This window comes from Colletotrichum godetiae (genome assembly GCF_030913485.1).
Source record: "Colletotrichum godetiae strain CBS 193.32 chromosome Unknown BDP55scaffold_4, whole genome shotgun sequence".
In the NCBI taxonomy this organism is placed as follows: Eukaryota; Fungi; Ascomycota; class Sordariomycetes; order Glomerellales; family Glomerellaceae; genus Colletotrichum; species Colletotrichum godetiae.
In genome coordinates, this window is record NW_026851252.1 from 180,825 (window position 1) to 194,177 (window position 13,353).

At 56.1% G+C, this 13,353-nt stretch overlaps 5 protein-coding genes across 5 annotated transcripts; 3 read left to right on the plus strand and 2 right to left on the minus strand.

The window, feature by feature from the left end:
• Positions 1–1,137: 1,137 nt before the first annotated feature.
• BDP55DRAFT_257513 (5-aminolevulinic acid synthase) lies at positions 1,138–3,390 on the plus strand. Its single transcript, XM_060566312.1, has 2 exons — positions 1,138–1,672; positions 1,731–3,390. The coding sequence occupies exons 1-2, from the start codon at positions 1,303–1,305 to the stop codon at positions 3,260–3,262; spliced, it is 1,902 nt and encodes a 633-aa protein (XP_060434891.1). The 5' UTR covers positions 1,138–1,302; the 3' UTR covers positions 3,263–3,390.
• A 938-nt stretch (positions 3,391–4,328) lies between these two features.
• On the plus strand, positions 4,329–6,668 carry BDP55DRAFT_723822 (uncharacterized protein; the record flags this gene model as incomplete). The annotated part of the gene is made up of 4 exons (XM_060578800.1): positions 4,329–4,432; positions 4,532–5,542; positions 5,602–5,879; positions 5,962–6,668. 4 exons carry the CDS (start codon positions 4,329–4,331, stop codon positions 6,666–6,668), a joined length of 2,100 nt encoding a protein of 699 aa, XP_060434892.1.
• Positions 6,669–7,579: 911 nt separating this feature from the next.
• On the plus strand, positions 7,580–9,463 carry BDP55DRAFT_690171 (Hydroxyethylthiazole kinase family-domain-containing protein; the record flags this gene model as incomplete). The annotated part of the gene is made up of 3 exons (XM_060576830.1): positions 7,580–7,865; positions 8,024–8,159; positions 8,281–9,463. The coding sequence occupies 3 exons, from the start codon at positions 7,580–7,582 to the stop codon at positions 9,461–9,463; spliced, it is 1,605 nt and encodes a 534-aa protein (XP_060434893.1).
• Positions 9,464–9,632: 169 nt separating this feature from the next.
• BDP55DRAFT_541961 (isochorismatase) lies at positions 9,633–10,343 on the minus strand (the record flags this gene model as incomplete). The annotated part of the gene is made up of 2 exons (XM_060568266.1): positions 9,633–10,203; positions 10,300–10,343. 2 exons carry the CDS (start codon positions 10,341–10,343, stop codon positions 9,633–9,635), a joined length of 615 nt encoding a protein of 204 aa, XP_060434894.1.
• An 874-nt stretch (positions 10,344–11,217) lies between these two features.
• Positions 11,218–13,149, minus strand: BDP55DRAFT_690173 (uncharacterized protein; the record flags this gene model as incomplete). Its single annotated transcript, XM_060576831.1, has 2 exons — positions 11,218–12,899; positions 12,954–13,149. The coding sequence occupies 2 exons, from the start codon at positions 13,147–13,149 to the stop codon at positions 11,218–11,220; spliced, it is 1,878 nt and encodes a 625-aa protein (XP_060434895.1).
• Positions 13,150–13,353: the final 204 nt, after the last annotated feature.

Below are 13,353 nucleotides of genomic sequence, written 5' to 3' on the forward strand. Positions count from 1 at the left end.
ACCTACACGGAACGGCTTCTGTTATGTTCGGTCTCGGAAGACACCGGCGCAGTGTTCGTACGATTGATTTTGCAGGATCCACAGCGGTGTTTCCAGAAGAGCAGGGGTCCTGAAGAAAGGCCATGTGGGCATAAGAAAAAAGAAGACGTTGGCCCTTTCGTCAGTATCCGTACTAGGTAGGCAAATAAGTTCCGCGGAACTCGAGCGAGAGAGGAAAAAAAAAACCACAACAGCAAACACCGAAACTGGGGTGGTATTACCAAGAGAATTAAATAAAAAGGGACAAAAGGGATCTGACCTCAGGTCACTTTCGCATTTGCGCAGCGGTGTCGAGTTGGTCTACCAATCAGGTGTCATCAGAAATTGGCTATAGACGAGTAATGATTGGTTCAAGTGCCGACTTTCGGTATTCGGAGACTCCACTTTGCGGTCTTAGGGGTCCCACCATCAACGCCGTACACTTCAACCCCGGCCCCATGAGTGCGATGTACCTGAGTACGGGCGAAGTTGACAACCGTCACTGCCACCTAGGCCCGAGGGACGCTGAGGATGAGAAATCGCCTGCAGCAGCACCACCAACCCACCGCCTAGAACCTAGGACAAGCTGGAAAATGGATTGGATCTCGGGGCGGGCATGCCCAGGCCTGAATCCCGTCCACCACTCACAAGAGTCCCAAAGGCCCAAAGGCCCCAAACTGCGCAGGGCCGCACCTACCACACCCTGTGCCGAGTCGCTGGTGCGGCATGCCGTTGGTGTGGTGCAGCGGTGCTGGGGTTCAAACTTCAGCCAGATGGCGGGGCGGCCGGTCGGCACGAGGTACACTGTACCTGCCACCTACCTAGACCGTAAGCCTTCCACTGCGCCCTTGGGGATTTGGTGTCATGGCGACTCTTCACCGGAGACACTAAAATAAAGGACTTGTCCGGGAATCTGCTCGTTTTTCTCGCTTCCCCTGCCCGTTTTCTCCTCATCTTGCTAGACCTCTCTCTCTTTCCCCCCTTCTTCTCCTATTTCTGCTCTTTACCAGCAGGAATACCGTCCCAATTGTCGATCACAAGAGTCAACTGCTTCTTTCTGCCCATTGACCTGTGTTCAGCCCCTCAGCGCTGATCACTTTTCACTGGCGAACTCGCTGACCTCACTCACATCCACATCGCGCGTACTTTGAGTCGCCACACCGAAATCTACAAACCGCACACAACAAATCCAGAGTGGCACCGCTCTGCTCCGAAACAAACTAAACCTCAACAACACGAAAACGACTGTACGATTTACAACTGCCAGCCTTCAAAAATAACACCATGGAGGCTGCCCTTCGTCAATCCAAGGCCATGTGCCCCTTCCTGAAGTCGGCCTCGCCCGCCAAACTGCGCGCGCTGTCCACCTCGGCTCGTCCCCACGCCATCCAGGCGGCGCCCCAGACGACGGCCGTCTCTCCTTGTGGCGGAACCATGTCCAAGTTGCAGCTCCTCGCCCACCGCTGCCCCGTCATGGGCAAGGCTTTGACTGTCCAGTCTGCCCAGTACGGCCATGGACGCCCGGCCAAGATGGGAAACTCTTCTGTTGCTGGTATCCGCGCCTTGAGCACCGACTCCAAGCCTGGCCGCGCCAACATCCACACCAGCCGAAGCAAGGATGCCCGGGCTGTTGATGCTCCCTTGCTCAACAAAGGTATGGAAATGACCATCGTGAGAGAGGAAAGAATCTCCTCGGCTGACCATTGACGTAGCCCAAGCCCCTCCTGGTATCCCCGCTGCTCGACAGAACTCTGCCTCCAATGTCGGCATGGGCAATTCGGACGCCTCCAAGGCCAAGTTCAACTACGAGGCCTACTACAACGCCGAGCTGGAGAAGAAGCATAAGGACAAGTCCTACCGCTACTTCAACAATATCAACCGTCTCGCCAAGGAATTCCCCCGTGCTCATATGGCTGGAAAGGAGGAGAAGGTGACCGTCTGGTGCGCCAACGACTACCTCGGAATGGGCCGCAATTCCAACGTCCTCAAGTCGATGCACGAAACCCTGGACGAGTACGGCGCCGGCGCTGGTGGCACGAGAAATATCTCTGGACACAACAAGCACGCGGTCGAGTTGGAGGGCACGATTGCCAAACTGCATGCCAAGGAGGCCGCTCTCGTCTTCAGCTCATGCTATGTGGCGAACGACGCTACTTTGGCGACTCTGGGTAGCAAGATGCCCGAGTGTGTCATTCTGTCGGATAGTCTGAACCATGCGTCCATGATTCAGGGTATCCGTCATTCTGGAACCAAGAAGATTGTCTTCAAGCACAACGATGTTGCAGATCTCGAGGCCAAGTTGGCGTCGCTGCCGCTTCATGTTCCCAAGCTGATTGCGTTCGAGTCCGTTTACAGCATGTGTGGATCGATTGGACCCATTGAGGAGATTTGCGACTTGGCTGAGAAGTACGGCGCCATCACGTTCCTCGACGAGGTTCATGCTGTCGGCATGTACGGCCCGCACGGCGCTGGTGTCGCAGAGCACTTGGACTTTGAAGCGCATCAGCAGGGCCGCCCCAAGGGCAGCATCATGGATCGCATCGACATCATCACTGGTACCCTCGGAAAGGCATACGGATGTGTTGGTGGCTACATTGCGGGCAGCTCCAAGCTCGTCGACATGATCCGCTCCCTCGCCCCTGGATTCATCTTCACCACGTCACTCCCACCCGCGACCATGGCCGGCGCAAAGACGGCCATTGAGTACCAGATGGAGTACGACGGCGACCGTCGCCTTCAGCAGCTCCACACCCGCGCTGTCAAGGAGGCTCTGAACGACCGCGACATTCCCGTCATCCCCAACCCCTCCCACATCATCCCCATCCTGGTTGGCAATGCCGAGCTCGCTAAGCAGGCGTCGGACATGTTGCTCCAGGACTACCAGATCTACGTGCAGTCCATTAACTACCCCACGGTCCCCGTCGGGCAGGAGAGACTGCGCGTCACGCCCACCCCCGGGCACAAGAAGGAATACCGCGACCAGCTGGTCCAGGCGCTCGACGAGATCTGGACCAAGCTCGGCATCAAGCGCACCTCGGAGTGGGCTGCCGAGGGCGGCTTCATTGGCGTCGGGGAGGCTGAGGCCGCGCCCGAGGAGCCCCTGTGGACCGACAACCAGCTTGGCATCGAGCAGGCTGCGAAGGAGATCAAGGCCGCGGGAAACATTAGCAACGGCTTCGTTGAAGCCCTGCTGGAGCGTGAGTCCAAGGCGACGACTGGTCAGGCCGTGAGCTCTGCCATTTGATTTTTTCACGTTCTACTGGTCTGGGTTCTTTTTGAATCTAGCTCCAACCATGTTACGTTGATATCTGAAAAGAGGGGAGCTCATCGGACCTAAACCACGTTCTTTGGAGCGATCAACAAGTGTTTTGTGTGATTTTAACCCATGCCCCGTGGCCCCAACTGTTCTCTTTCGATTTGAGTTTCCATGTCTTCGTCTATATGACGGATTCTGATCTCAGTGTTGGTCGCAATAACCAACTATTTAACAATATGAATGTCATTTATTGACACATTTATTCATCACTCCCAAGTTTTCCGGTCTATACGTGACATTGTGATGCATGTCGATAAAGTTGATATACGTTGTCATGTGTTGCAACCTCACTAGGGCCATCTGAAGAAGTTCAACGGGCCCAGGATACTTCATGCATGGCTGACATTTTCGGTATCGCAAAGTTATGCGAATGCGGTCTTGCCGCGGTCGGCGAGGAAAGCGCAGCCCGATGTAAACCCGGCACCGCCTACGGTTACCTTGGACGGGTCTCCGCGGTGCCCGCCGATTAAGAGCTGGGGGAAGGAGATGGGATGGGATGGGGTGCCGCGGTGTGAGGTGTAGGCTCAACGCTTTATGTAAGGTAAGGCAGTAGGAGGTGTGTGCCACGGGGAGGCCATACATTTCTACCGGATTCGAAGTGCCACCACCACAGAAGCGGACTTTTCAGGCGTGGCTTGCCCGTCCAGTCTTCTGACTCAGCAACTCCGACGGAGGCGGGCACGCAGAGTTGCTCCGTCTCCGTTCGAAAAGGCCTATGCCATTGGTTGGGAGAGGGGGTCCGAAGTCCCCGTCACTGCCAACTGGGGGTGGGTGTCCCACCTTGACTTACACGCAACTCAGGAGATCCGTCATGTCATGAAAGGCAGACAAGCTCAAATGAAGGATTACGACGCGAATTTCTGAAAATCCTGTAAAGAAAAGGGTGTTTGTTTCATATCCTACTCTACGTTTACTTCAGCTGGTGCCTGATTGATTTCTCCTCACTACACCTTTTCGCCCTCTATGAGATCAAGTTGAGGAAAGACAGATCAGAATGGACATTGACCATAGAAATAAAGGCCCGCGAGCCTGTACGACCTGCGCCAAGGCCAAGGCGAGGTGTATCTCGGGGCCGGACGGAAGTAACAAGTGCGAACGGTATGCTGTTTCTCTCGTATTCGCACCATTGGCGAGAATGAGCTCTCTTTTACCCCCATTCGCATTACGAGAACGAGAGACTCTGACTGTATGAACTAGATGCCACAGGCTCCGCAAGCCGTGCGGCTCGCAGATCCCTGCGCCGCCCAGGGCGAAGAAGGAACCCAAGCCTACCAAAGTCTCTGAGCTGGAGAAGAGGCTGGATGAGTTGACTACGCAGTTGAGCGCGGGTGCAACGACGCAGCAGCAGCAGGGCAGCGGTGGTGGTGGTGTTGGTGGCAGGAACAGCAACAGCAGCACCGCAGAAGTCGCGACCACCGTCGCCAACGGGACCGTCGTCGGGAGCGCAAACTCCCCCCTCCCGCCCAGCGGCAGCATTGCGCCGGCGTCGGCCAAGATCCCGATCAACTGCGATCACCTGTTCCCGCCGGAGGAGGTCGTCGTTGGGGGTGAAGCTGGGTGGTCTGATACGTCGCCTGCGCCGAGCGCGTCTACGGCGGATGATCACCATACTGTTGGGAGCAGCCAGGCCGATAACAACGGCGGCGTAGGGATGGGATCGACGACAGCGAACGAGTCGCCTTGGCCGCTCAACAACGAGCAGAGTACGGTTCTCAAGTTGTTCATGGACGAAATGCAGGAGCTGTACCCCTTTGTGATTGTGCCGCCGCACATGGGCCCTACGCAGCTGGCGGCGGAGAGGCCGTTCCTGTGGAAGGGTATCATGATGACGGCGTGCCATTTGGATGCAACGAAGCAGGTTCTGTTGGGGGAGGAGCTGTTGCAGGATATCGTGCAGGCTGCGTTTATGAAGCCCAAGAAGAGTCTGGATGTGTTGCAAGGGTTGCAGCTCCTGATTGCCTGGTATCACTACAACATCAACAGCTATCAGCTGACGAATCTGTTGTTTTTGGCGAGGTCGATGTGTGTGAGTTTGGGGTTCAAGGATAGTCCCATGCAGCTGGGCGAGCGCGGCGGCAAGGGGAGCGGCATCCGTATCAGCTTTCAAAAGCCTGAGAGTGAGGCGAGAAAGGTACAGACGCAGGAGGAGATTTCGGCGCAGTTGGAGCTGATGAGGGCTTTTGCTGGGTGTTATTATCTGAATACGCTGTAAGTCACTCCATGAACTTGGAACGGGAGAGATGGACTGGGCTGACCACTAGGAAAAGCGTCTTCACGACGAACAAGCGGCCAGACGCCTTCATGAACACAACGTACCTCGAGTCCTGCTGCCGACAGATCGAGGAGGCGGCAGAGTACCCCAGCGACGCGCTCCTGGTCCACCTCTTCAAGATCCAGCAGCTCGCGCAGACAATCTCCCTCACGCTCGGGACGGAGAGCACGAGCTTCCAGTCGCTGCAACTGCCCTTGACTATGGTTGTTCAATCTTTTCAGCAGCAGCTTGATATTTTCAAGACGTCGCTGCCGGTGCACCTCAAGGAAAATGGTACGTTAGACCCCCCCATCCCCCCTCTGAAACTATTGAAAGACATGCGTGCCTAAGATGGAATGTCTGACGAAAAACGCAGTCGGCCTCCTCGCCCACATCAGCATAGCACAAGTCCTCCTCTACGAAATCGGCATCCCCGAAGCCCGGGGCCCGGCGTCCTTCATCTCCCTCACGGAACGCCTCGAGCTTCTCTGGGGCTGCTGCAGCGCCGCAAAGACGTTTCTCGAGATCCGCTTCCCGCGGAACCACCTCAGCTTACAGCCGCGCTTCACCTGCCTCAGCTCCTCGGACTTTTTGTACGTGTTCATCGTGTGCCTAAAGCTCATGACGCTCGACCAGGTGCCCGGGTGGGATTTGCCTCTGGTGCAGAAGCACCTCGACCTCGGCGGGGTCGTCGAGAGCCAGGTGGCGCACTTGGAGGTTTTTGTGGCACATCGGAGTGGGAAGTTTAGGAGGGCGGCTGCGGATGCGGCGGCGGCGAGGGGGGAAGATGGGGCAGCGGCGGCGGCGGCGACGGACGTGCCCGGTCCGAAAGTGGTTGATCCGTTTTTGAGGTTGACGGAGATGCTGCGGTATTTCAAGGATATTGTGAAAGGCGAGCTGTGCGGGCTCAAGTCGCAGCCGGCGATCCAAGAGCCGATTCAGTTGCCTGCCAACTTGTCGGACGGCACGCAGGCCATGATTCGGGATCTGGATGCGTCGTTTTGGACGGGCGTGTTGGGGGAGGATGCTGGGACGTGGGATGTTGGGAGTATGTTTCCTGCCATGGACTGGACTGCTACTTGATATCCACGGGCCAGATGATGGAGATGGGAGACGGGAGATGATGTGTACCACCACCACCGGCGGAGGACCGACAGGGACTGACGCATACGAATGTGACGAATGATGACATGGAAAGGAGAGAAAGCTTCCTCCTCGCACCCTCTTGAGGGGTTGTTGGCACGGTACCAAGGAAGAGAGGGATACCGAGGAGGGGGGGGGCAACGAGTGCGGGTTGGTATCGACGGACCATCTCTCACTACTGCCGATCTTAAAAAGGAGACACGGGAACGGATCATCCTCTACTTGGAGGCTAAGAAATGAGGATATTATGTTTTTTGGAGTTTCTCATAAGGAGTCTGGCTGGTTTACTCGGGTTTTGTTCTTGTTGTAATAAACTTAGGACGCATGGCAAATTCTGATCTGAAATCTCTCAAACACTTGTGCAAACACTGACATGACGAAGAGGTTCGTAAAGGATAGTATCGATCAGTAATCACGATTGTGTCTTCTCGATGCGTTCTAACAGATCTCTCGATTTGTCGATGTTGGCGAGTGCATCAATAAATCGATAGGTGCCACGAATGTATTGTGACACTGATAGGGATATGGACCACATCGTGAGTGCCGATTCTTATGCAATGAGCCAAATAGTTGATGTCATCACCGACAAACCCCACCACAACCCGCGTCCCGCAGCCATCGGCGCCATCGGAGAAGCGGCCGTTCCGTCCTCGGCCGCAAGTATCCGCACTTCCACGTTGAAAAAACCGGCGCCGATCCAACAAACGCCAGTCATCCCACCTCCGGTCCAATATTCCCTCACCCGGCAATAATTCGACCTCTGGCTCTCCTCTCTCTCTCTCTTCAGGGAATACACCCTTCTCGATTCGCCTCACACATACTTAGCCCCCCCCCCATCAACACCAGCCACGATGCCGAAACCAACAGTAGACTACTCCCTCTACCTCGTCACAGACTCCACCCCCGCCATCCTCGGCGACCGCGACCTGTCTTCCGTCGTCGCGGCCGCCGTCCGGGGCGGCGTCACCATCGTGCAGTACCGCGACAAGACGAGCGACACGGGCGAGCTCGTCGCCAACGCCAGGAAGCTGCACGCCGTCTGCCGCGCCGCGGGCGTGCCGCTACTCATTAACGATCGGGTCGATGTTGCGCTTGCTGTTGGGTGTGAGGGCGTGCATATCGGGCAGGATGATATGGGTGAGTTATGAATGCCATCTTTTCTTTCGACTTTTGAGATTCGTTACTTTGGAATTTTGCTTTCTTTTCTTGTAGTGACTCATTCCGTTTTATTCTGTATACGTTATTGCTAAGATGGCAGTATATTTCAAGAAAGGACATGACTGACATCCAACCAGAACTCACTGCCGCAAGAAAGATTCTCGGCCCGGACGCCATCATCGGCGTCACGGCTAGCACTATCGAGGAAGCCCTCAAAGCCTGCGAAGATGGAGCAGATTACCTAGGCATCGGCACCGTCTTTGCCACATCAACGTACGTCCCTTTCACCACATGCCCCTCTCAGGTTCCCATTTCTATCAAGCCAATATGATATGCCTCGTCTAACCACTCACTTCGTACTCCTTTTTCTTTATCTACTAACGCACCCCTCCAGCAAAGAAAACACAAAACACATCATTGGCACCGCAGGCCTCCGCATAATCCTCACCAAACTCGCCGCGGCAGGCCACCTCCCCCGCGTAAAGACAGTCTGCATCGGCGGCCTCAACCCCTCCAACATCCAGCGCGTCCTCTACCAGTCCGCCACCCCAGACTCGCACTCTCCCGCAGCCCTCGACGGCGTCGCCCTCGTCAGCGCCATCGTCGCCGCTCAAGACCCGGAATCCGCGTCGCGCAGCCTCCTCGAACTCGTGAAGACAAGCTCGTCCTACCGAAGCATCACCTCTCTTTCATCCTCCGCCTCCGGTGCCTCCGCCGACGTCGCCCAGCTCCTCGCCCGAATCCCCTCCGTAATCACCCGCATAGCAACAACCTCCCCACTCTCCCACAACATGACAAACCTAGTCGTCCAAAACTTTGCCGCAAACGTCGCCCTCGCCGTCGGCGCCTCCCCCATCATGGCAAACTACGGCGAAGAAGCGCCCGACCTCGCGCGCCTGGGCGGAAGTCTCGTCATCAACATGGGCACCGTCACGCCCGACGGTATCGCAAACTACCTCAAGGCGCTAGCGGCCTATAACGCCGCGCGCAGGCCTGTGGTCTTTGACCCCGTCGGCGCGGGCGCCACGTCGATTCGACGGAACGCCGTCAAGACGATTCTCGCGGGCGGGTATCTGGATCTCATCAAGGGGAACGAGGGGGAGATCGCGACGGTGTGGGGTGAGGGGGCGACGAAACAGCAAAAGGGGGTTGATTCTTCATCTACCCTTACCGCCGCGCAAAAAGCCAAGCTTGTACGGGATCTCGCGAGGAGGGAGAGGAACGTAGTGCTCATGACGGGCAAGACAGATTACCTCTCGGACGGCAACCGCACACTGGCAGTGGACAACGGACACGAGCTGCTGGGCCAGATAACGGGTACGGGGTGTGTTCTGGGCACGACTGTCTCGGCCATGTTGGCGGCGTGGGCGGATGAGGATAAGTTGCTTGCTGTGCTTGCGGGGCTGTTGCATTTTGAGATTGCGGCGGAGTGGGCCGCTGTGAGGGCGGATGTGCAAGGGCCGGGGACGTTTGTACCTGCGTTTATTGATGAGCTTGCGAGGGTGAGGAGGGTGACTGTTGAGGATGATTTGACGTGGTTGCAAGGGGCCAAGGTTGAGGTTGTTGATGTTGAGTGAGAGGGAAGCCCAAATCTCGAATCCGGCTCGATGAATCTGGGACATGCAGATAGAAAAGCCTGTTTCTTAGAATCAACCCCACAAGACTCTGAAATCTTTCGTAGATGTATATATCTATAACCAACCACCCAGTCTTTGCCAACCCAGTCCAAATCCCTACCCGGAAATTCTAAATCTTGGGCGCCAAAGCCTGCAAAACCTCCCTCGTTTCCCCTCCAGTCTCCTTCACCAACCCAACAATCCTCTTAAACTCGGGCCGCGCCGCATCCCCCATCATCTCATAAATCACACTCTCGCTCGTCGTAACAACGACCCCCTCCCCCCTCAACCGCGCCAACGCAATCGGCACCTCCTCCCGATTACAACTACTCACCCCATCCGCCAACACATACACTTTGTGACCCTCGGCCAACAAGTCCAGCGCCGTCTGCGTCACGCAGATATGCGACTCGATCCCCACAATCAGCACCTCGTGCCTGCCTTTCCCCTCAAACTGCGCAGCAATCTCGGGAACCCACATGCTGAACTTGGTCTTATCCACGGGCGGGCGAACGAGGTCTGATTCTCGGAGGAAGGGCGCGAGTTCCGTGACGGTGTCGCCTAGGCGGGCGCGGTTCTGTGTCGTGGTGAAGACTGGGATCTTGAGGGTTTCGGCGGCGCGGAGGAGTTTGGAGGTTGTTTTTACGACCTTGTCGAATTCGAAGATTGCGTTGCGGAACTTGTCTTGGAGGTCGCAGACGCTGTACACCGGCATCACATTTGTTAGCAGGCCATCGTATCGTAGCAGAGTCTTGAAAGAGTCTAGGGGCAGGTGAAAAGGGCCATCCAAAACGCACAAAATGACCGGCCTTTGCAGGCGACGGTTCGCGGGGTCGGACATGCTCGCGGTCGTGAGGAAGCGGGGTCGGAGTAGAAGCCGGGCCGGTCGAGGTTGGAATAGTCGAGCAGAGGACAGGTGTATCTGAAGAGTTCTCGCAATCGACATGTCCCGGGGGGGAAGAACACAAGAATCAGATCATCAAGAGAATCAAGAGGATCAAAAGAGAAAAAACTCACCCAGGTCTCAGTCATTCCGTGACTCGGAGCTTAGAGACTCGGCACATCACACTCGGCCTTGGAGCAGTGCGGGGAACCGGCGCATCCAAGTGGGGTAATTTTAGTGCCGGACCGGGCCTCCTTAGGACACTGCAGACTTGCATTGAAGAATCAAGCAATGTACATGACCTCGCAGCGGCCTGCCCATGACGGACCGCAACCAACAACTCAACGCAAGGTACCTGCATTACAGGAATAGCAATCATCTTCTGGCTGGTTGGATAGCTGCAGGTTGGAGAACTGCAGAGTCGGCGTCACCTCTAATATATCACTTTCTAGGCTTTTGGCCCACAGAGGTGGACCAAAGAAGATCCTCAATGCAGCTAACGCTGTGGGCGTCCTAGTTGCCGATCCAGGTTTGGCGTAGCAGGTTCCTTAAAGAAACATTGGACACTCTGTGAACTCTTGGATTTTTGTTATTTGGTTTCCGCTGGGCGGACTCTTAAAGCCACAGTGCTGTAAAACCCATCTAGTATGGGACACTACATGGCTACCTACTAGTCGGCCTTGCTCGCGTTGTTTGGAGGCCTGCCACCTCACCTCTTCATGTTGGAGGGAGTCGTCTTGTTAAAGCAAAGAAAAAGAAGATTACTGCGCTAGCCATGTTCGGCCATCTTCGCGTCCAGTGCCACCGGGGCTTTGCGTTCTCTCCCCTCCAATCACTCCGCCGTCGCCGTAGGCTTTGCCTTGCCAGCTGGGTTCATCCAGGAGAAAGCCGAGGCACCACCGATGGGGTTCGCCGACCGCGGCAAAGCTGGACCCGCATTCTTCGCCTCGCGCGAGGCCTTCACCTCCGTTGTGCTGTTGACCGTGGTGCTGCTGACTGACCTCTTGGGTTCCCAGCGGACGTTTGTGGGCGGGTTGCCCTCTGCCGCTACACTGACCTGGCTCTTTCGTCGATGTTCTCCGCTGGTTCTGGGCGCTGGCGCCGGCTCGTAGGCAGCTCCAGTTCGGGCAGACGATGATGAACCCGATTTCAGGGGCTTCAACACCTTCATGTTCCGGCTTCCACGACCGGCGGGCTGATATCCGCTTAGCGGGCCATTGGCGTCCCGTTGCCCGTTCTCAGCCCCATTTGCGGAAGTGCCCTGGCGCCACGAACCCCAGATGCCGCCCGCAGACTCGCGCCGGCTGCCCTCTCCGCTGACCGTGCTATTGTGCTCTTTTGCCCCTGATTCGGACCCGCTGGTGGTATCCTTGCCAGGCCGTTCACTCTCCCCGCCACTTTCAGACAGGTTGCTTGCTCCAATCGACTTGTTGGGTACAGAGTGGTTATCCATGGGCGAGAGGGGCCCCTGCGACTCGGCATCTTCATGCTGCATGCTGGACAGGCTGCTTTCCAATGCACTTTGCGTCGTGGAGACCTGAGGTCGTGGGTCTCCAGACACAAAAGGCGCCGCGTTGGCGTTGAGGCGAGGCTTTTCAGGAATGAAATTGATTGTGCTAATGTGCTTGAAAGCGCCCTCGTCCTCTGGGCGCACAAAGGGAACAGATAGCTTCTCGCGCTCGCTGCCGTAGAGACACATGCGGTTCTGGGAGAGGAGAATATCGGCCTGATGAGCTCTAAGGGTGTCGCTGCCAATGAAAATTTGAATGCCCCTTTTCGGCTCGGCGCCTTCAGACTGCTCCATGCCAGACACTTCAAAAGTTGCGAGGAGGCAGGGCATTGAATGCCCATGGCTCGATGACCGGCTGCTGCGTTCGGAAACAGTGGCTTCAACGAGGTATACCGGAAGTCGAACTTTGTAGGTGCCATCCATGTCTTGTTGAATCTCATCCAACAGATCGAGGTCCTTGAGGACAGAATAGTCCACGACGGATTTCTGGGAGCCCGTACAAAGATCAGCGTACAAGACTGTATCGTGGGCGAAGCTAGTTGTAAGCCAACATCGGATGATGGTCGGTACAGAACCCAGGAAGAAGAGACCTGGCGGAGGCTCCGGCATGTCTATCGGAGAGTCGTCTTCATGGCTGCTGACCATAAAGTTGGTGTCCAGCCCCAAGCTGCTCGCTCTGCCTGATGCCACAGAATGAAATGAGTGAACAGAGTGGCCGGCAGAGCTATGACGTCCATCCGACTTGTGGGACAATGATCGCTCCATCATCAACCCGCTAGACGGTCGGGGAGGGCCAAATTCCCCAGAGTGGCGATTGCTCTGACTAGACCAATCTGCTGCGCCCCGCAAGGCACTCTCATCGAATCGTACGCTGTTGGCTCGAGAGGCAGCACCCCGACGGGTAGGCTCCTCCTCGGCAGGTCCTAGGTGAAGGGAGCTCAGCAAATGCTGACCTTGCTCGTCGAAATCATCAAACATGTCGTTGGGTGAGACGTGAGTCGGCCCTGGGAAGTGGAACGTTAGCAAAACGCATCGACACCTGTAGATAATCTAATTACCTTGCTGAGGGGTTCCGGCAAGGACGCCAGGAAAAGGATGCTGTTGCCACACGGACTTGACGCTCGCATCTTGTTCCTGGCGCCTTTCGAGTCTTATTAGTCTTTCGCCCTGATTACTCTGAACCAGTTGGATTTGCTTCAAATCCATCTGGATGTTGAAGAGATCGTCGCGGGTGATGGGGAACCGATGATCCATTCCCAAACGCAGTTGTGTGGAACCCAGTATATTGCTCGGACCAAACGGAATCAGAGGGCGTTCGGGATGTAGGTTCGCAAAGTGTATGAGCGAAGGACAAAGGCAAGCGAGTGTATTGAGATCAGAGGGTGATCGAGTTAGAGCGTCAGTGGGGGTATCGACAAAGCCTTTGGAAGAAGGAATCCTTCGGGTATGTTGCTCACG

What these genes read in the sequence shown, in the direction of transcription:
- BDP55DRAFT_257513 (XM_060566312.1), top strand. Translation starts at nt 1,303, where the DNA reads ATGGAGGCTGCCCTTCGTCAATCCAAGGCCATGTGCCCCTTCCTGAAG. An exon ending in TGCTCCCTTGCTCAACAAAG is followed by an intron (nt 1,673 to 1,730) that starts GTATGGAAATGA and finishes CCATTGACGTAG; the next exon opens with CCCAAGCCCCTCCTGGTATC.